Below are 22,041 nucleotides of genomic sequence, written 5' to 3'. Positions count from 1 at the left end.
CCAGTGGCTTCACTGGACCAACCAGGACATCCTGCCTCAAACTATCTAAAAACATTCTCACAATTCAGATTTATAAGACCTTAAATTACTGCTTCAGACACAGAAACCTGAGGTGGAGGTCTGACAGACACATCAGGAAACATGGACACAGTTTTCCAGCAGTTTTCCTTACCCTGGAGATAGTCAGTGGCATGTTGAAGTCCTTTCCTCCCTGCAACCTGAAGCCCCAGGGCCCGGGGCCTGGCAGGGTCACTGTGTAGGTGCTCATTCTTCCAGAAAAACGGAGAGATCCTCCAAACTCAGGCCAGATCTCTGAACCACAGCCCCACGCTGAGCAGAGAGAAGGGATGGGAGACTCTGGAGGACACAGCAGGAAAATGATTGGAAAACTGAAATGAATGCACAAAGTGAAGGAAGCTGAGAAAGAAGAGGGACCTGCCTGCTAAGAGCTGAAGTGACAGCCTAAGAATAGACAGAGATAGCATAGTGGCATTGTGGGAGGGGGTGAGGGGTGAGGGAGGAGGGAGGAGGACTTATATGGCATGAAAGGGGACACCCGGAATGCCAAGCTCGCCGTGATTCACTGGGTTAATATAGACCCAGCAGATTCTTCCAGACCCCCTCCCACTGAGCAGGTTCTGCAGGGCACTGGGTCTCCCTCAGACCCAATCAGGAGGCACGGCAGGAAACGTCTCATTATATAGGAGATGATAAAGCCAAAAGGCCTGGTGCTGAGAGGGTCCGATAGCGAAAAGTCAGCAGCAGGTGGGGTATTAAGCCGGTGGCTAGAAGTTATTCCAGCTTTCAGCCGTCTGGGTTTAGATCCAGATAACTCACTGAAACATGCAGGAAACACATCTGAATATCTGCAGCAGGTGAGTCTGAGACAGGCCGGCCAAAAAGACCACTGTGATCAGAACCTGGAACTCTGGAAAACTGAGCCTGTCACACTAAACAGCTACAGGGTTAAAACTTCCTATAAAACCAGTCAAACTACATAGAGTCTATCCTCTATGAAACTAAATGTCACAGTTTTCAGCTTGTTTTCCCATTTCAGTGTAAATCAGTGCTAAAATGGATCAAATCTACTGCAGGCATCTCTCAATTCAATTCAATTCAGTTTTATTTATATAGTGCCAATTCACAAAACATGTCGTCTCAAGGCACTTCACAACAGTCAGATTCAGTTATTTATTCAAATTGGATAAAAAGTTTTTCTATCTAAGGAAACCCAGCAGATTGCATCCAGTCAGTGACTTGCAGCATTCACTCCTCCTGGATGAGCATGTAGAGACAGTGGACAGTCACTGGTGTTGACTTTGCAGCAATCCCTCATACTGAGCATGCATGTAGCGACAGTGGAGAGGAAAAACTCCCTTTTAACAGGAAGAAACCTCCAGCAGAACCAGAACCAGGCTCAGTGTGAGCGGCCATCTGCCACGACCGACTGGGGGTTTGAGAGAACAGAGCAGAGACACAAAGAGAACAAAGAAGCACTGATCCAGGAGTACTTTCTATGAGAAGGAAAAGTAAATATTAATGGATGTAGCTCCTTTAGTCGTTTCATCTAGAAAGAAAGAACAGATAAACTCTGAGCCAGTTTTCAAGGTTAGAGTCTGAAAGAGAGAACATAGAGTTAGTTACAGTAGAAGCTCAGTCAGTATCCATGTCTAGGAGAGAGAAAGGGTTAAACACTGAAAGACAGGACCATGTGGATCATCTATAGAAGGTGAGCATTAAGTTGTTGCCAGCAGAAGCTCGGACGGTTCCCCTCTCCAGAAAGGTGTCACAGGTAGACACAGAGTCAGGCCAGGTGTAGCTTCTAGGAAGAGAAAAGAGAGAACAAAGTTAAAAGCTGAAATAACAGCAAATAATGTAAAATTGGAGAGTAGTATGAGAATGTAGCGAAGAGGGTGAAAGTGGTCATTATGTCCTCCAGCAGTCTAAGCCTATAGCAGCATAACTACAGAGATAGTTTCAGTTCAGATTATTTAGTTAAACGGCGCTTATTTACAACAATGTCGTCTCAAGGAACCTCACAAAGGGTCCAACTGATGGTCATTGTTATACTAAAAACCACAAGGATTGGGATACCTCCCTCTGTCAGACTGATTATAACCATTGGAAAAGAGAAGAGGTCATACATCTCAGGGACGTCATAGAAGATGTTGGTCCACAGAGTACAGTATGACTAAAATAAGAAACCTTCATGTCCCAGAATTTGGACCTGAAGAGCGTCTCTTTGACTTTTATAAGCTTGCTTTTCTAACCAGCAGATGGCGGTGCAGCCAACATCTGCTTCTATTCCACACCTTCAAACGTGAAAAGTGCACGACGTAAATTCTGTCATCTTTCCTCGTTCACCAGGGTGCGCTAGGACTCTCTGAGGACGTTCATGTGGAGATCAAATGTTTGTGTCCTCTGTGGTTGCGCATGCTGACAGGAACAATAATACTCCTAGTCAGAAGGGGTGCCAAACACACAGCAGAAATCAACGGCTCAGATCAGAAGCAGAAGAAGGACAAAGATCAATGAAGCTTCTTTTAAAGGTGTGGATACTCTGCCACCACAATAATAAACCACCATGACCCAGATATGGAGGTTTTGGACATGCTCAGAACCGTCCACAACCTATCATGTCATGGTATGAGAAACCTACCATGTTCTAAATGTGCTCCCCACCAAGATCCAGCAAAGACCCTTAATGTTCTGACTCATTGTTCTCATCAGTGAAGGAAGCCCTTAAACTACATGCTTATAAAAACCTTAAACTCATCTAGACCCGCCTGACCCGATGAACATCCCAGGATCACTGATTCTGATCTCCAGCAGTCAGTGGGTCACGGGGGAACAGGTTTCCAGTCCATCACAGAGACAAATGAGACAAACATCATTATCAACACCTGTAGGACATGAAGACTAAGCAGGTAATCTGAGAAGTTTCTGGACTGCAAGATGAAGCACCTAGAGGTCCCTGCTGGGAGTTGAACCTAGAACGTTCTTGCTGCGAGGCAGCACAGCTGATACTCTTCCATGTTTCCAAAATGATAAATGAAAGGAGTCCAAACCTGGCCTTCATCTCCAGATGAGGATGTGCTCATATGCATTAAAACACATCACTGGTCAGTTAACTTGGAGATTAAATCAAACTATGGAAAACAAAAGTACCCAAGAGCCTGCAGTATTTTAGGAGACATCTGATCTGGGTATTGCCTGCAGAGTGACACAATGATGGACTTAGCTCTGAAGATAAATCACAACATTTTAAAAAGGGAGGTGATTCTGGTGTGACATTTATTAAATGTTCCTCAAAGAACAGATTTTCTCTGTGCAGAGCAGGAATTTTCGTTCCTGTAACACATGATCCGGATCATGTATGTAACATGTTCTGCAGGGACTGGGAGGTTGATCCCAGACCAGCTGGATCTGCTCAGCGTCGGATATCATCGGCTAAGTTTAGACGCCTTTGTGGCAAAGAGGAATCTGACAGAGACGCTGCAGAACTTCCCCAGGCTGAGAAAAGGTCAAACTGGAGCAAAGAGTCCAGATCCATCCTTCTGTATTTTCTGGGTTCTGCCCATGAAGCAGAACCTCCCTGTGATCCTTCAATGTGATCTGGATCAATAGTTTTGCAGAACCGGTCTGAATCTGAGTAAGAATCCATAGAAAAACTCTTAAACAGCTTCAGAAAGTCTGGAGAACTGTTGATCCAGTTCATTAGACGAAATTCTGCAAACAGCGAAATGATGACCCACCTCCATCTCAGGAGAACAGAAGAACATCACAGGAGGACAGGAGAACAGAAGAACATCACAGGAGGACAGGAGAACAGTCCTGCAGCATATTTACTGATAATTAGAAGAATGTCCAGATCTGATCCCTTCGGACCTATCGGTGTGGAGTGTGCATGTGAAGCTGCTCTCTGGGTTCTCCAGCTTCCTCCCAAACATGCATGCTAGATTGGATGGGCGGATGGATGATGGATGGATGGATGAATGGACGGATGATGGATAGATTGATGGATGGATGGATGGATGGATGGATGGACAGACGGACAGATGATGGATGGATGGATGATGGATGGATGAATGATGGATGGATGGATGGATGGATGGACAGACGGACAGATGATGGATGGATGGATGATGGATGGATGAATGATGGATGGATGGATGGATGGACAGACGGACGGATGGATGATGATGGATGGATAAATGGACGGATGATGGATGGATGGATGAATGATGGATGGATGGATGGATGGACAGACGGACGGATGGATGATGATGGATGGATAAATGGGCGGATGATGGATTGATGAATGGACGGATGATGGATGGATGGATGAATGATGGATGGATGGATGGACAGACGGACGGATGGATGATGATGGATGGATAAATGGACGGATGATGGATGGATGGATGATGGATGGATGAATGATGGATGGATGGATGGATGGACAGACGGACGGATGGATGATGATGGATGGATAAATGGACGGATGATGGATTGATGAATGGACGGATGATGGATGGATGGATGAATGATGGATGGATGGATGGACAGACGGACGGATGGATGATGATGGATGGATAAATGGACGGATGATGGATGGATGGATGATGGATGGATGAATGATGGATGGATGGATGGATGGACAGACGGACGGATGGATGATGATGGATGGATAAATGGACGGATGATGGATGAATGGATGGACGGATGATGGATGGATGGACGAATGAAGGGACGGATGGATGGATGGATGGACGGATGGATGGATGGATGGATGGTTTGGTTTCTAATTAAACATCTCTGCTTCATTCGGGACACACAATAAAACAAACTTGCCATTATATTAGATACACCAAGCTAGAACTGGGTTGGACCCTTTTTGTTTTCCAGAACTGCCTTGATTCTTCAGCCATGGATCCAACAAGGTGTTAGAACCATTCCTCAGAGGTTTTGGTCCATATTAACATGATAGCATCCCAGAGCTGCTGCAGATTTATCAGCTGAACATCCATGATGAGAACCTCCTGTTCCACCACATCCCAAAGATGTTCTGTTGGACTGGGATCTGGCGACTGTAGAGACCGTTTGAGTCCACAGAACTCTTTGCCAGGTTCCAGAAACCAGGTTGAGATGATCTGTTCTTTGTGAAGAAGATTCTGCTGGAATGAACCATCAGAAGATGGGTCCACTGTGGTCATGAAGGGATGCAGATGGTCAGCAACAACACCCAGGTAGGTTGTGGTGGTTAAATGATGCTCAGTTGGTGCTGATGGGTCCAAAGTGGGCCAAGAAAATATCCCCCACACCATGACATCACCACCAGCCTGAACCGTTGACCCAAGGCAGGATGGATCCATGGTTCCATGTTCCCTGTTCTTAGCTGACAGAAGTGGAACCAGCTGTGGTCTTCTGCTGCTGTAGAACATCTGCTTCAAGGTTCCAGATGGTGTACCTTCAGAGGTGGTGTTCTCCAAACCTGGTTTGGAACCAGTGGTTATTTGAGCTCCTGCATCCTTTCTATGATCTGGAACCGGTCGACCCATTCTCCTCTGACCTCTGACATCAACAAGAAATCTTCATCCACACAGCTGATGCTCTCTGGATATTTTCTCTTTGGTGATGGGTTAAAATCCCAGTAGATCAGCAGGTTCTGAAATACTCAAGTTGCTGGTACCGCCTAGCACCAACAACCCTGCTGTATTCAAGGTCACGTGGATCCTTTCCTTCTCCATCCTGACGCTCAGTTTGAGCTTCAGGAAGTGGTCTTCACCAGGTCTAGATGCCTAAATGCGATTAGGTGTACCTAATGAAGTGGCTGGCTAAGTATAATTATATTATAATGTGGTTGATCACATGATTTCTCATTTTGAAGCTGTTTAAACAGACTGACATTTTATCACTGTTATAAAACTTAAATGTTAAATTCTGTCTTTTAGATGAACGTTTTATTTGTTTATAATTTTGTATTTCAATAAAAATGATTTGAACATGGTTATAAATTAACATTTAAATTAATTTTAGTATTTTACTGTATCTTACTGTTGAGTCCCTTCATTGATCCACCCCCCCCCCCCCACACAGTTAACAGTAGAAAGGAGAGGGGGTGCCTTAATGACTCGAAACTTTATGAATGTCTGTCCCCCTCAGCTGCATTAATATCCATCATGCTCTGGCCCTCATTATTAGTGGCCCTTATCTGGACCCCTTTTTAAAAAGTCCTGGAGGCGCCCCTGGTTCTGATTTAACTGAACATCTCTGACAGTGTGAGCTGGAAATACGTCAAGCTAACCTGAATGGACCTGTCCACTGGACAGAAACAAGGATCTGTAAAACCTGCTGACCTTTAGTTGAAAGGTCAGAGCGTCCATCAGACAAACTCAGCCAGTGGAAGGCCAGATGTTAAACAGGTCATTAATAGCAGCTGACCTCAGCAGTCAGAGAGCAGTTTAAACAGAGCAGCAGACACTGATTAAAGGTCAGCTCTGCTCAGACATCAGGACTCATTGTCCTCAAAGATCAGGCCAAGCAGAGGAGATGGTCTGTGAATATCAGTGAGCTAAATGTTTAAATGAATCACTACACTGAATAATTAAACCTCTCAGCTCATTAAAATACTGCTCTCTCTGCTGCTGCAGTCTGTCATGTTCACCTGAGATCTCAGGTAACCCCGCCCACCTGCTACCCTCTCAGCTCCGCCCAGCAGGGCCCGTCCGTGTACAGAAACCAGCAAACACCCCGAAAAAACCTGTCAGAAAGCGTCCAGACCCGGAGTTACAGATCCGCCTGGAACCGTGAACAGCTGCTGCCTCAGCGGGTGGTGGCCGCCGCGGTGACACGGCGGCAGGAGCTGTGAGCCGGACGGCCGCAGCCACTTGGTCCCGGAGCTGCTGGAGGTGGAGGCGGTCAGGATGAGGCGAGAGGAGACGGGATAAATGAGAAGAAACTGAGTGGAAGCATGGTACCTGTCTGCCTGGATGGGTCTCCGGTGATCCGGGATCCTGTTCTGGTCCCGACTCCCTGCCACAGAGCCGGAGGGAGGCCTGGGAGAGGAGGCAGGAGGCCCCGCAGGGGGGTGGGGGGTGTTACAGGGATTTTCATTAACGGGACTTTTATTTAAAGAGGCAGCACCCTGAGACAAGAGGCCTCTGTTTTAAACCTTAACCCCTGTCTTCAACTCCAGGTTTGACTCAAATTAAAACATAAATGAAAATTTTACGATTAAATTCAGTTTAATAACTTCACCATAAATAATACTAAATATTCAAAGTGATATTCACATTTATTTATTGTTTCATCCGTTTTTAATAGGTTTGTATTGCTCTTCCCAGGTGTTTCTTGAGTCCTTATTGCTGGTCAGTTCTTAGGGAACTGAATTCAGTCTTCTGGATCATTCAGGTAGAAAAAGATTCTCATGTTTTGTTGACCTAAAACCGGAAAGTTCTGCAGAGAACCAGTTAGGAAAACATTTGAAAAGGTGATTTAAGATCCACAATGGTGATTCATTAAGAGCTGAAAACCTGGAGCTAATCTGAAGGATGATCTCTGAGGTTCTGTTTCCTGGGGAGAGGTTCTCAGCCCTGACACTTCTTCTTTTGTCTTTATTTAATTGATTCTGTACTTTCAGCTCAAATGTTTCTTTGAGTAACACTTTATCGGTGCAAAAAAAAACATTTATGCCTACAGAATATAGAAACAAACAGAGCTGCTGCGCTGTGGAGAACACGTCTTTATTTAGAAAAATAAATAAATCAGCTGGTTTTCCACTGATTCTGCAGGATTTACTGCGTGTTCAAGGAAAAGATGTGCAAAACTGATGTTCTTACAGGAAACAACGAAAGCAGCAGGACTAAAATAATTTTTATCTTTAACAGTCGGGTTCTCTGCTGGTCCAGTTTCACTGACGAGACAAAAACCTTCCTGCAAACAAAGAGCAAAGAAACATTCCAGGCTGATCCAGAACCCTCCCCCAGCAGGGTCACATCACTGTCAGGCACATCGTCCTTCAGCTGGATGAACATGCAGCAGCAAAAACATCAAACTAAACTATAAAACCATAAAAATAAGTCATTTTTAACCAGGAGGCGTTATGTGCCGTTTCAGTTGGACTGTCTTTGGGTTTCTCACAGTTTAGAACCAGACAAATTTAAAACTTTAAACATCAGCAGCAATGAAAATAATTTAAGCAGGAAAAAACAGGATTCATGCACAACTTCCTATAAATACATGAACAGTTGGTTTGTGTTGATCATTTTTTTCATCGGTTGGGAATATTTCTGCCTGGAAGTGAACCCGTCACATGACTGCAGCTGAATCTGGGTGGGCGGGACTCTATCCAGGCCACGCCCCCGTGTTATTGTGGGACGCCTTGGCTCGGATTGTGCGTGATCCGTTCCGCCCGATGGAGAGGAAGGGGCTTGTCTCGGAGGTGATGACGATGCTCGGAATCCGCCCAATTTGGCCTCTCATCACATGACCGTCTGAGACGTCCCCAGTCTGTCCAAGAAGACAAACAGGACTTCAGAACATTGAGACGGAGACACCAGGACAAAGAGATGCTCATATACTCGAAAGAGACATGAGAAAACACATGAAGAAGACACAAACCATCAAAGAAGAAGAAAGGAGAGGAAAGCAGAAGGGACAAATATAACCACACAGAGACGGAGGACACTCGTTAGGACAAACACTGTTGAAGTGATAAAAGGATCAAAAATACAGAAAATTAATGTCTTATTCCTAATAAAAAAATGAAGAATCTTCATCACTCACATTTGAGATGCTGTTGCGTTCGTTGAGTCCTCCCATGGAGATGGTGTCATACGATGTCTGAAGGAGAAAAGGAAATCAGATACAAGCTACCAAAGATTTCATCACCAAAGGTTTTTATTCCTAAATTAGATCCCCAAGTTGGCCTGGGTGTTAGCTCCTAGCATCACAAGCAGAACATGTAAAGACATCAGAGGACAATGTCTGCAGCCTCAGCCAGTCTTCTTCTAGGATCCATGGCTTCAACAGTCCGCTGCTGGTACCTCACTCTGCAGAGTCATGTGACTTCAGCCAATCAAAGCATCAGTTCTGGAACAATGTTAAAACGTCTCCTGGAAAGCTGAGCTGTGACTACTATCTTCTGGTTTTTCTCCTCCCACTTCCTGTCTGGAACAAACCTGAGAACACGACAGAAACAGCCTCAAACAGCTCTGAAGGGTCCAGGAGGAAGGACTTCAACAGATGCTGATCACCAGAGACCCAGAACCAGGAGGTGCTGTAAAGACAGCATGAATCAGTCTTTCAGGTCCATGTAAGAGAGCTGGAGAAGAAGGTCTCACCAGAGGTCAAACAGCAGATTTAGGAAAAACAGTCCAGCTTTCATCCTGGACCAGGTCTTCATCCTGGATCAGATCTTCATCCTAGTATAAATGTTTTAAAATGGATGAAAGTTGGATTGACTAGGAGAAAGAAAACCTTTGGAATAAAGGACTGGTACCTCTTGCTGCGGTCCATATGAAGGAGTGTTCTGTTGGTTCCTGCAGCTGCTATTAGGATCAGAAACAGTTAAGTAAGTTCTGCTCAGTGAGGGTTGTCTGATGTGGTCTTGATGGGTTCATCAAGCTAGAATCTCAGATTCTACAGTAGTTTACTTTGTGTGAAGCAGTTGGTACAGGAATTCCCACCGACAGTATTGGTCACTCAGAATCAGAACCTCAGAATCAGAACCAGCTTTACTGGACTGTTGCACAAACAAGGAATTTGACCTCCGAAGCTCCAGCTGTGAGCTTGATTGAGTTTCTCCTCCTCATGGTGGACCACCGTTTCCAGATTGATGTCATCTGCTCCACTCTGGCTTTCACCGACAGACTGGGCCCCCCACCCTGGTCCTGCTGGAACTGAGGATGGTGTTACTGAGGATGGTGAGGGGAGTTGATGTGGAGGGTGATCTCTGGAAGTCCAACATCATCTCCACAGTCTTGAGATGGTTAAGCCCCACATGGTTCTGCCCGCACCAGTGGACCAGCCGATCCACCTTCAGCAGAGAATCATGGTCTTCAGAAGACCTGGGACTCTGGAATATTTACCAGGAGAGGGGATTTGGACTGGTCCCACCACACACAGATCTCAGAGTAGGCCATCGACTACTAGGAGTGCTTGGTCTGATTTCAGAAGAAGTAGATGTGGAAGGGATGTCCAAGGACCTATTGGAAGCAAAGGGATGGACAGATGGATGGACGAATGGATGGATGGATAGATGGATGGACGAATGGATGGATGGATAGATGGATGGACGGATGGATGGATGGACGGATGAATGGATGGATGGATGCACGGACGGATGGATGGACGGACGGACGGATGGATGAATGGACGGATGGATAGATGAATGGATGGATGGATGGACGGACAGACGGACGGATGAATGGATGGATGTTAGATGGAACAACTGCATTGAGGCTACTTGACCTAAATGTCTGACCGTAACACCAGATCTGCTGCTGACTCTGTCGCTCTGACAGAAGTTTACCTTTTCAAAGATGCCCGAGTCGAGGTTCTTCAGCTTGGACTTGAAGCTGGAGGAGTGTTTGAAGTTGGGCAGCTCGGCGGTGTCTCGGCTGATGTCACAGGAAACCTGTCGGCTGGCCGGTCGGGAACCCGAACTAGACAGGTCGGCCTCGGTGTCCGTCAAACCCTGCAAAGGGAACCGACTTCATTCAAGCAAGTTCACAGATTCTTCTTGTTTTCAAAGGAAATGATGTCTGGAGCTCACTGATTCGCTGTCGGAGACAGAAGAGAGGCGAGACTTGGCGGTGCTCTGCCTCCTGTACTGGCTGCTGATGTCGGAGCTCTGACTGGTCACAGTGGAGCGGCGGGTCGATATGAAGCTGCTGCTGGTCGAGCGCATGTCGCGGAGACGGACGCAGAGCAGGACACCCAGACACGGGATGTACTTGGCCAAAGCTATCCTAAAAGAAGAGAAGAAAAATTTCACTCTCTGTGACCTGATTACCTGGGTCACATTTCAGTGGTGCCTTTGGTCTTAGATCCATGGATCCACGGGTCAGCTGTCCTCGTGTCCGTGGATCCCTGGATCCTCGGACACCGAGGCTGACCCGTGCATCCGCGGATCCAAATTCCTGCCAAAGATTAAATAACCATGTTTGACCAGAAGAGAGGAGACATCATTCTGAGGATTTATGGAACAGAACAAACTGAGCACATTGATTATCTGTAACTGAGTCATTTAACCAAACCCTTCGAGAACATAAAACACTAAGAATATTAGAGTCTCTTTTAAATGTTTCCAGCAACAAACAAAGAAAAATCTTGATTTTCTCCATTTTAAGCTTTCTAGACCTTGACCAGTCCATGTCCTTTGATAAGTCATCATGTGTGGGTGTTTAATTGTCTATGGCCCAGTTCACATCCACTAGGAAGTGATTATTTCAGACAAGCTTTTACCCAGATTAACAGAACCATTAAATACTGAATCAGTCCGATGCTTCACTGCGATCAGAAAGGTCGGGTTACAGCTGGAGGACATTTTCATTTGGTGCTCATGAAATTTTACATAAAGGAGGAGATGTTTGCTCCAGTTCCTGTTAATCTTCATCATTTACGTCACGTAACATTGGACCCAGCCTTTGAAAGTTTATCCTTCAGTCAAAATTTAAACCAGTTTTTGTCGCCAGTTGGAAAAAAAAGATGTTCAATATTTTTAATTTAGAACAGAACAAATATTGAATTATTGCAGTAAGGAGTGTGCTGTGCTTTAATTGTTAATTAGGTTGGGATTTTGACACATTTTTACATTGAAGTAATAATAAAATAATAAAGTTTCTTATTGTAAAGTGATTGAGATGAGATGTGTTTTAATGTTGCGCTATATAAATAAACTTATTTAAGGTAAAACACTAATCAATCTGATTATTAATAAAACTACAAAACTAAAGCTTTAAAACTGTGTTGGTGCTTTTATTCTGTGTCCTAACCAGAGCCGGCCCAAGGCAAAAGCACTCTAGGCTGCTGCTTAGAGACACCAGTCCAGCAGGGGGCCCCCAGGAGTTCTGAAGTTCCCACACAGAACGTGAAAAAAAGAAAATATAAAATAATTTATTCAAAGTTTCAAATGTAAATGTATTTAGGATTTGAGAAATAAAACAGAGGAAGCTGTTCAGAGTTCGATGATCATGCTAACAGTAATAATTTAATCAGTAGTTTGATCATTTCTGCTGCTTGTGTCGTACTTCATGGATAACTGCAAACCAATCACTGAATGGTAATGGGTCCCTCTGCCCCCGCCCCGCTAACTCAGCACCGGGACCCCTGTGGGGGTGTTACCTGTACTTTGGGTGTGTGATGGCGTAGATGATGGGGTTGTGGATGGCCGAGGCCTTGGCGATGACGGCGGGCACCGAGTTCATGTAGGGAGTCAACATGTCTGCGTACCTGCAGCAGGAGGAACCAGAACATGGGTCAGATCCACATACTTCATTAACCCTCACCTGTGACTGCCAGGAGCCAATCAGAGGGCCTGGCTGATTCATACCAGAGTAACAATGCTGATCAGAACTGGAGCAGAAATTATAAAGTCTATCTTAACGATGCCAGAATTAAGATTTTTTTATATTTTATCACAAGTGGCTATTTTCTCCGCTCTGACTTGCAGGCCAACTGGGCTCAATATAGAGTGCTATTAAATCTCTGAGTGCCGGTTTGTTAAGTCTCTAAGCTGCTGCTCTCAGGTAACAGTTCTAACTTCCTCCTCATCACGGTATACATCACTGTCTAAATCTTTACTTTATGAACTCAAATTCCGACTGAAGACTTTGCTTTCATTACTCTGTTCTTGGGGGGACTCTGAGTTAAGCATCATTCCAAACACATCATTACTTTTCCTCAACCTTCAGCTTGATTTTTTACACATTTCATTTCTGACTTGGAAATGAGCAGAACGATCATGAACCGAGAGCCTGAAGACAACTGAAAGCCAAGTTGTGGGTTTGTGTGCTGTCTGATGTAGTAAAACGTTACCCGGCGAAGGCGGTGAGGGCGACGGAGGAGTAGGGCGACCAGGAGATGACGTAGAGCAGGATGACGATCAGAGCGATCTTTGCCATCTTCCACTCGTTCTGCAGCCGGTGGAAACTCTTTACCGTGTCCCGAGTGCTGCTGTGACTGTGGGTGCTGCCGCTGATCTTCCCCACCGCCCTGCAGACGCAAACACACACCTCACATCTCCAATCCGACACCAACAGAACGCAATCAGAACTGGGGCAAACAATTGGACTGACCGGTTGGTGGTGCGGATGGCTCTGTAGATGAAGACGTAGCAGTAGATGATGATGAAGAGCGGCAGGAAGAAGACGAAAATGAAGAGCAGCATGGTGTAGGCTCGCACCGACGGGGTGAAGGTCATGTAGTCCCACGTACAGGAAGTCAGGAGGCCCTCGGGGACGTAGGCGCCTGACGGGCGAGAGACATTAACACAAACAGACAGAGAGAGAGAGGCTCAGAGCTTCTGAGGCTGATTTTCTGGAGGATGAGTCTTTGTTGTGTTGCTGTTCTTGTGTTGTTGTCATTGTTGTTGTGTTGTCGCTGTGTTGGTTTGTCGTGTTGTTGTGTTGTTAATATTGCTGTGTTGTGTTGTTGTGGTTGCCGATGTGCGCTCTCACTCCAGCCGAAGAATGGCGGCAGGCTCCAGCCCATGGAGTACACCCACACCAGCATGAGGATGAGGAGGGCCCGTTTCCGTGTCAACACACCGATGGAGGTCAGAGGGTGCGTGATGACGAAGTAACGATCGATGGCAATCACCATCAGCGTAATCATGGAGCAGATCCCAAAGAGAGCGCCACAGAAGGCGTACAGCTCGCAGCCTGCAGAGAAGAAAGGAACAGGCCAACAGGCTGGTTCTGATATTGAAAGGACCCTTAGAGAACAAACTGAACTCCAGCACTTGTCTGGCTCCTCTCAACTGGAGTCCAATATGTTTCATTTGAAGGTTGTTGGAGGCAAAAGAGGAAGACTTCATCACTGATTTTATTTTTAACTGAATGAAGCTGAAGCTGCAGGAAGAATCAGTCCGAATCTCCATTTAACCTGAAGGTCTACAGTAGTTAAACTTAACTGCAGTGGTTGAATGTTCCTGTTTTCATATTTTTCATTTGCAGAACCTTTACAGGATGGACAGTTCCAGAACCAGAACCAGTTTGTCAGAGCCTGCTCAGCGACCCATGAATCTGCACTAAATGGTCACAAAATCAACTAGAACGAGTACAAGAAGTTATGAAAAGGGTCCAAGCCCTCCTCAGCTGGCCCATTCCTCCTGGTTCCCCACCAGCAGACATCATCTTTTCTTCAAGACAACCTAGTGGATGGTTTCCTAAAGAATCCCATCAGCTGCTGAAACCCTGCAGATATGGTCCTGTGTGTTATACAAGCAGCTCACTGGACCCACCTCACCATGACTGCTGACAGATCTGATGGAGATGAAGAAACTATAAATAAATCTGAGATTGTTTGCTTCCTGCCGCCTCAATTAAAGGTCTCTTTGGCTTTAATAAGCCAATTTAGAGAGCCCCCTAGTGTTTAACCTCTGTAAACACATGCTGAATATGTTCTTGGTCCAGTAGAAAGGACTCTGCACTGAGAAGAAAACAAGACAGTCTAAAACTAAATTCAGATCCTTCTCAAAATATTAGCATATTGTGATAAAGTTCATTATTTTCCATAATGTCATGATGAAAATTTAACATTCATATATTTTAGATTCATTGCACACTAACTGAAATATTTCAGGTCTTTTATTGTCTTAATACGGATGATTTTGGCATACAGCTCATGAAAACCCAAAATTCCTATCTCACAAAATTAGCATATAATTAAAAGGGTCTCTAAACGAGCTATGAACCTAATCATCTGAATCAACGAGTTAACTCTAAACACCTGCAAAAGATTCCTGAGGCCTTTAAAACTCCCAGCCTGGTTCATCACTCAAAACCCCAATCATGGGTAAGACTGCCGACCTGACTGCTGTCCAGAAGGCCACTATTGACACCCTCAAGCAAGAGGGTAAGACACAGAAAGACATTTCTGAACGAATAGGCTGTTCCCAGAGTGCTGTATCAAGGCACCTCAGTGGGAAGTCTGTGGGAAGGAAAAAGTGTGGCAGAAAACGCTGCATAACGAGAAGAGGTGACCGGACCTTGAGGAAGATTGTGGAGAAGGGCCGATTCCAGACCTTGGGGGACCTGCGGAAACAGTGGACTGAGTTTGGAGTAGAAACATCCAGAACCACCGTGCACAGGCGTGTGCAGGAAATGGGCTACAGGTGCCGCATTCCCCAGACCTGGGCTACAGAGAAGCAGCACTGGACTGTTGCTCAGTGGTCCAAAGTACTTTTTTCGGATGAAAGCAAATTCTGCATGTCATTCAGAAATCAAGGTGCCAGAGTCTGGAGGAAGACTGGGGAGAAGGAAATGCCAAAATGCCAGAAGTCCAGTGTCAAGTACCCACAGTCAGTGATGGTCTGGGGTGCCGTGTCAGCTGCTGGTGTTGGTCCACTGTGTTTTATCAAGGGCAGGGTCAATGCAGCTAGCTATCAGGAGATTTTGGAGCACTTCATGCTTCCATCTGCTGAAAAGCTTTATGGAGATGAAGATTTCATTTTTCAGCACGACCTGGCACCGGCTCACAGTGCCAAAACCACTGGTAAATGGTTTACTGACCATGGTATCACTGTGCTCAATTGGCCTGCCAACTCTCCTGACCTGAACCCCATAGAGAATCTGTGGGATATTGTGAAGAGAACGTTGAGAGACTCAAGACCCAACACTCTGGATGAGCTAAAGGCCGCTATCGAAGCATCCTGGGCCTCCATAAGACCTCAGCAGTGCCACAGGCTGATTGCCTCCATGCCACGCCGCATTGAAACAGTCATTTCTGCAAAAGGATTCCTGACCAAGTATTGAGTGCATAACTGTACATGATTATTTGAAGGTTGACGTTTTTTGTATTAAAAACACTTTTCTTTTATTGGTCGGATGAAATATGCTAATTTTGTGAGATAGGAATTTTGGGTTTTCATGAGCTGTATGCCAAAATCATCCGTATTAAGACAATAAAAGACCTGAAATATTTCAGTTAGTGTGCAATGAATCTAAAATATATGAATGTTAAATTTTCACCATGGCATAATGGAAAATAATGAACTTTATCACAATATGCTAATATTTTGAGAAGGACCAGTATATGGCAGCGTTGACCCAAAATTTAAAAACCTTGTTAAAATTGCAGGAATTGTCAAAATAATCTCAAATTACTCCAAAAACATCTATAGATTTTTTGTAAAACTATCTTCAGTATTTTATGGGACACAAATTGCTCCACTTTGTTGCGCCCCCTACTGTTGGATGTCTGCTTAAAAGGATAGAAGACTTCAAAATCATGTTTCTGGTTATGATTAATAATTTCATCCAACCTCAGATGCAGTAAGAATCATAAAGCTGTGATTTAGAATCAACAAGATGGCGCCGCAGATGGTCGCCTCGGCGTGTTGGTGCGCATTGTTTTGTTTTGTTTTTTGCTTTAAAACGGTCTTCTGTGATGGTACCCGGAGCTCTCTCACCAGAGAAGAACTCATGAACATCAGGGCTACTACACCAGAGGAGTTATTTCCAACATTTCTACCTACTGCTCTGGAATATTTGGACATTCTGGTCAAAGGTGCGCTCACCTTTGTTCACGCGGTGAAACGCCGGAAGAGAGGGAAACGGGCTGGGGTGCTGGTACGACTTCACCAGCATGGACTACGAACACCGTTACCTGGAATATTTCTCTCTAACGTGCGCTCACTTCCCAACAAAATGGAGGAACTACAACTGTTGTTGGGGAAAAACAGGGACTTTTATTCATCGGCAGTTTTGTGCTTCACGGAGACGTGGCTGTGTGGATTAATACCGGACTCTGCGATGCAGCTGGCAGGATTCCAGCTCTACAGAGCGGACAGAGACACGGAACTCTCCGGCAAAGCGAAAGGTGGAGGAATCTGTTTTTACCTCAACAGTGGTTGGTGCAACGACGTGACAGTGATTCAGCAGCACTGTTCTCCAGACCTGGAATCATTCATCATAAACTGTAAGCCTTTCTATTCCCCCCGTGAGTTCGCTTCGTTCATCCTGGTCGGTGTTTACATCCCGCCGCAAGCTAACGTGCAGGTCGCACAGCGCATGCTCGCCGACCAGATACTGAGTGTGGAGCGGACCAACCCGGACTCCTTAGTAATCGTCGCTGGTGACTTTAACAAAGGTAATCTGACCCACGAACTTCCCAAATATAGACAGTTTATAAAATGTCCGACCAGAGAGGACAACATTCTGGATCACTGTTACACCACCATCAGAGACGCTTATCACGCCGTCCCACGTGCTGCACTGGGCCAATCCGACCACATCATGGTCCACCTGATTCCTGCATACAGGCAGAAACTAAAGCTCTGCAAACCTGTTGTGAGGACGACAAGGAAGTGGAGCAGTGAGGCTGTGGAGAATCTCCAGGCGTGTTTAGGCTGTACAGACTGGGATGTGTTCAGGACTACTACCAACAGTCTGGACGAGTACACAGAGGCTGTGACTTCCTACATCAGCTTCTGTGAGGACAGCTGTGTACCATCATGCACCAGGGTGAGTTACAACAACGACAAACCCTGGTTCACAGCTAAACTCAGAAGGTTAAGACTGGATAAGGAAGAGGCCTTCAGGAGTGGGGACAAAGACATATACAGAGAGGTGAAGTACAAGTTTGGCAAGGCAGTAAAAGAGGCCAAACGACTGTACTCTGAGAAGCTCCAAATCCAGTTCTCAGCCAACGACTCTGCGTCTGTCTGGAAAGGGCTCAAGCAAATCACCAACTACAAGCCGAAAGCCCCCCACTCCATCAACGACCGACGCCTCGCCAACGACCTGAACGAGTTCTACTGCCGCTTTGAAAGACAAAGGGACAGTCCTGCAACCATCTCCCACGACGCCCCCCAACAGCTGCAGCCACAATCCACCACCCCCACCTCCCCAACCTCAAGAGGGGCCTTGGCACCTCCAACCCCCACCAGCCCCCTACCCACGCCGAGGACGGCTCTTTCCATCCAGGAGAGGGACGTCAACAAACTCTTCAGGAGACAGAACCCCCGGAAAGCTGCTGGTCCGGATTCTGTCTCACCTGCCAGCCTGAAGCACTGCGCTGATCAGCTGTCTCCAGTCTTCACAGACATTTTTAACACCTCACTGGAGACATGTCATGTGCCAGCCTGCTTCAAGTCCTCCACCATCGTCCCTGTTCCCAAGAAGCCAAGGACCACAGGGCTTAATGACTTCAGACCCGTCGCCCTGACCTCTGTGGTGATGAAGTCCTTTGAGCGCCTTGTGCTCTCACACCTAAAAGACATCACCGACCCCCTCCTGGACCCCCTGCAGTTTGCCTACAGAGCCAACAGGTCTGTAGATGATGCAGTCAACCTAGCCCTTCACTTCATCCTCCGGCACCTGGACTCCACAGGAACCTATGCCAGGATCCTGTTTGTGGATTTCAGCTCTGCCTTCAACACCATCGTCCCAGTTCTGCTACAGGAGAAGCTCTCCCAGCTGAGTGTGCCCGACTCCACCTGCAGGTGGATCACTGACTTCCTGTCTGACAGGAAGCAGCGCGTGAGGCTGGGGAAGCACGTCTCTGACTCCCTGACCATCAGCACCGGTTCCCCCCAAGGCTGTGTTCTCTCTCCTCTGCTCTTCTCCCTGTACACCAACAGCTGCACCTCCAGTCACCAGTCTGTCAAGCTTCTGAAGTTTGCGGACGACACCACCCTGATCGGACTCATCTCTGATGGTGACGAGTCCGCATACAGATGGGAGGTGGACCATCTGTTGGACTGGTGCAGCCAGAACAACCTTGAGCTCAACGCTCTAAAGACAGTGGAGATGGTTGTGAACTTCAGGCAGAACCCAGCCCCACCTGCCCCCATCACCCTCTGTGACTCCACAATTGACACTGTGGAATCTTTCCGCTTCCTGGGAACCATCATCTCCCAGGATCTCAAGTGGGAGCCAAACATCAGCTCCCTCATCAAGAAAGCCCAGCAGAGGATGTTCTTCCTGCGGCAGCTGAAGAAATTCAACCTGCCAAAGACTATGATGGTGCACTTCTACACAGCCATCATTGAGTCCATCCTCACCTCCTCCATCACCATCTGGTACGCCGCTGCTACAGCCAAGGATAAGGGCAGGCTGCAGCGTGTCATTCGGTCTGCTGAGAAGGTGATTGGCTGCAGTCTACTGTCGCTCCAGGAACTGTACACCTCCAGGACCCTGAAGCGGGCAGGGAAGATTCTGGCTGATCCCTCCCACCCCGGTCACAGACTCTTTGAGACTCTCCCCTCTGGCAGGAGGCTGCGGTCCATCCGGACCAAAACCTCACGCCACAAGAACAGTTTTTTCCCATCTGCCACCAGCCTGGTTAACAAAGCCCGGAAACCACACTGACACTCTCCCTTTCCCCCACACCCCCCCTTTTTTTGCTGACAGGACACCTGTAACCTGTAACTCTATGAGTTACATTAACGCTCAGCTTGGACTCCTGCTTTACTTGCACAATGATCACCTGCACTGTTGTATTGCTCTTGCATCTTATACTGCTCTATATTTACTCTCACTCACTTAAAACTGTGCACATATATTTATATTATATTGTAGATATGTTTGTACTGTTTAATTTGTATTGTATTGCACCGACTACGCCAAAACAAATTCCTTGTATGTCCAAAAACGTACTTGGCAATAAAGCTTTTCTGATTCTGATTCTGATTCTGATTTTGGCCCCTGTGTTGGAGGATGAGGGGCCTCTCTCGTGTCACTCAGGAGCCCACAGCCCCACATGTTGGAGGTGGTTTCCAGCCGTACCTTTCTCTCCAAAGATCCACCTCTTGTGCATGCTGGTGGTGAAGAAGATGGGGGACTGAGTGATGCACATCAGCAGGTCGGTGATGGCCAGGTTGATGATGAACATGTTGGCTGGAGTCCGCAGACTGCGGCTCCTGCAGAACACACACACACAGGCAGTCAGATGGTCAGGACGTTCACCATGAAGCAAGCAGAGCTTCACTCCAGATCTTTAAACGTCCAGGATCCAGTTTCATCTGCTGACCTTCTGATACATAAATTCTGGTTTGGGTTTTCATATTTTATACAATATCAATACGTATAATAGGATGACATGAGTTTCTAGTACCAATGAAGTTGTCCTTCAGTCTCTGATGTTATTTGGGTTTACAACCTTTTTCAGAATTCATCACTTTGAGTCTTTGGATCATTTTCAGATCTTTGTTTGGTCTCCTGGACGAATCATCATTGACTCGTGTCTACATTAACTACGTGTTGTCTATAGCTTTAGGAGGCGACCGTGGGAAGAAAAGTCGTCTTGCAGTGTGAAAGCAGCTTCCTCCTGCCACGTGTCGATCTACCCCTGGGCAAGGCATTTAACCTCATGTTGCCCACTGACCTGCGTGTCGGCATATGTGTGAGTGGGTGAATGTGGCTCTAGTGTGACGCCAGTGGGGGGGTCACACCTGGACCATCAGTGGAGCTCTGTCTGAATCAGTCCACCCTTCATTAACTAATTCCTGACAATAAGACATTTTATAATGCAGAAATGCACCATAAAGAGCGGTTGCTTCCAGATAGATGACTCATGTAGCCTTCACTTAAGAAATTAACCCAGGGGCCACAAGTCTTCTCCTGCTGTCAGGAAAATCTTAGATGATTTAGTGACGTGTTTCAAGGTTTGTTTCATTTGGTCTTAAATGGCTCTCTAAAGAGCTCTCTTTACTTGGAATGAGCCTTTCTTGGGTATCTTCAGAACCCCATGAACATTTTCAGGAGATTTCAACCTTCTGGGCTGAATGTGGTGGTTCTGGACAATCAGGGTCACAGTTTGTTTTATTTAAAGAACTACAGGGGTTGGACAAAGAAATTGAAACACCTGGTTTTACACCACAATAATTTATTAGTATGGTGTAGGGCCTCATTTTGCGGCCAATACAGCATCAATTCATCTTGGGAATGACATATACAAGTCCTGCACAGTGGTCAGAGGGATTTTAAGCCATTCTTGCAGGATAGTGGCCAGGTCACTACGTGATACTGGTGGAGGAAAACGTTTCCTGACTCGCTCCTCCAAAACACCCCAAAGTGGCTCAATAATATTTAGATCTGGTGACTGTGCAGGCCATGGGAGATGTTCAACTTCACTTTCATGTTCATCAAACCAATCTTTCACCAGTCTTTCTGTGTGTATTGGTGCATTGTCATCCTGATACACGGCACCGCCTTCAGGATACAATGTTTGAACCATTGGATGCACATGGTCCTCAAGAATGGTTTGGTAGTCCTTGGCAGTGACGCGCCCATCTAGCACAAGTATTGGACCAAGGGAATGCCATGATATGGCAGCCCAAACCATCACTGATCCACCCCCATGCTTCACTCTGGGCATGCAACAGTCTGGGTGGTACGCTTCTTTGGGGCTTCTCCACACCGTAACTCTCCTGGATGTGGGGAAAACATTAAAGGTGGACTCATCAGAGAACAATACATGTTTCACATTGTCCACAGCCCGAGATTTGCACTCCTTGCACCATTGAAACCGACGTTTGGCATTGGCATGATTGACCAAAGGTTTGGCTATAGTAGCCTGGCCGTGTATATTGACCCTGTGGAGCTCCTGATGGACAGTTCTGGTGGAAACAGGAGAGTTGAGGTGCACATTTAATTCTGCAGTGATTTGGGAAGCCATGGTTTTATGTTTTTTGGATCCAATCCGGGTTAGCACCCGAACATCCCTTTCAGACAGCTTCCTCTTGCGTCCACAGTTAATCCTGTTGGATGTGGTTCATCCTTCTTGGTGGTATGCTGACATTACCCTGGATATCGTGGCTCTTGATACATCACAAAGACTTGCTGTCTTGGTCACAGATGCACCAGCAAGACG

General features: G+C 46.3%; 2 protein-coding genes and 1 long non-coding RNA gene across 11 annotated transcripts in view; 1 reads left to right on the top strand and 2 right to left on the bottom strand.

The window, feature by feature from the left end:
- LOC124858836 (LIM domain-binding protein 3-like) overlaps positions 1-7,158 on the bottom strand; it is a 45,299-nt gene extending 38,141 nt beyond the window's left edge. For 2 of the 8 annotated variants that reach the window (XM_047351090.1, XM_047351091.1), the window contains exons 1-2: positions 6,981-7,149; positions 173-357 (exon numbers count right to left, since the gene is read on the bottom strand). In XM_047351090.1, coding sequence (XP_047207046.1) covers positions 173-357; positions 6,981-7,116 — 321 coding nt within the window. In that variant the 5' untranslated portion in view covers positions 7,117-7,149. Of the gene's footprint in view, positions 1-172; positions 358-6,763; positions 6,906-6,980 lie in introns of all 8 variants that reach the window. The other 6 variants (XM_047351092.1, XM_047351096.1, XM_047351093.1 and 3 more) reach the window with 5 other exon arrangements.
- Positions 7,106-8,007, top strand: LOC124858838. The gene is made up of 3 exons (XR_007035951.1): positions 7,106-7,198; positions 7,347-7,413; positions 7,890-8,007. It is a non-coding gene; the product is annotated as an uncharacterized LOC124858838 (long non-coding RNA).
- opn4a (opsin 4a (melanopsin)) overlaps positions 7,296-22,041 on the bottom strand; it is a 30,220-nt gene continuing 15,474 nt past the window's right edge. For both annotated transcript variants that reach the window (XM_047351098.1, XM_047351099.1), the window contains 9 exons: positions 19,956-20,089; positions 13,683-13,886; positions 13,302-13,473; positions 13,042-13,218; positions 12,349-12,456; positions 10,778-10,973; positions 10,535-10,699; positions 8,788-8,844; positions 7,296-8,511 (listed from right to left, as the gene is read on the bottom strand). In XM_047351098.1, coding sequence (XP_047207054.1) covers positions 8,347-8,511; positions 8,788-8,844; positions 10,535-10,699; positions 10,778-10,973; positions 12,349-12,456; positions 13,042-13,218; positions 13,302-13,473; positions 13,683-13,886; positions 19,956-20,089 — 1,378 coding nt within the window. In that variant the 3' untranslated portion in view covers positions 7,296-8,346. The remainder of the gene's footprint in view (positions 8,512-8,787; positions 8,845-10,534; positions 10,700-10,777; positions 10,974-12,348; positions 12,457-13,041; positions 13,219-13,301; positions 13,474-13,682; positions 13,887-19,955; positions 20,090-22,041) is intronic.

The sequence above is a fragment of the Girardinichthys multiradiatus genome, chromosome 22 (assembly GCF_021462225.1).
Source record: "Girardinichthys multiradiatus isolate DD_20200921_A chromosome 22, DD_fGirMul_XY1, whole genome shotgun sequence".
NCBI lineage: Eukaryota > Metazoa > Chordata > Actinopteri > Cyprinodontiformes > Goodeidae > Girardinichthys > Girardinichthys multiradiatus.
Note: the sequence above shows the minus strand (reverse complement) of the source record. Positions and strands in the feature narration are given on the sequence as shown.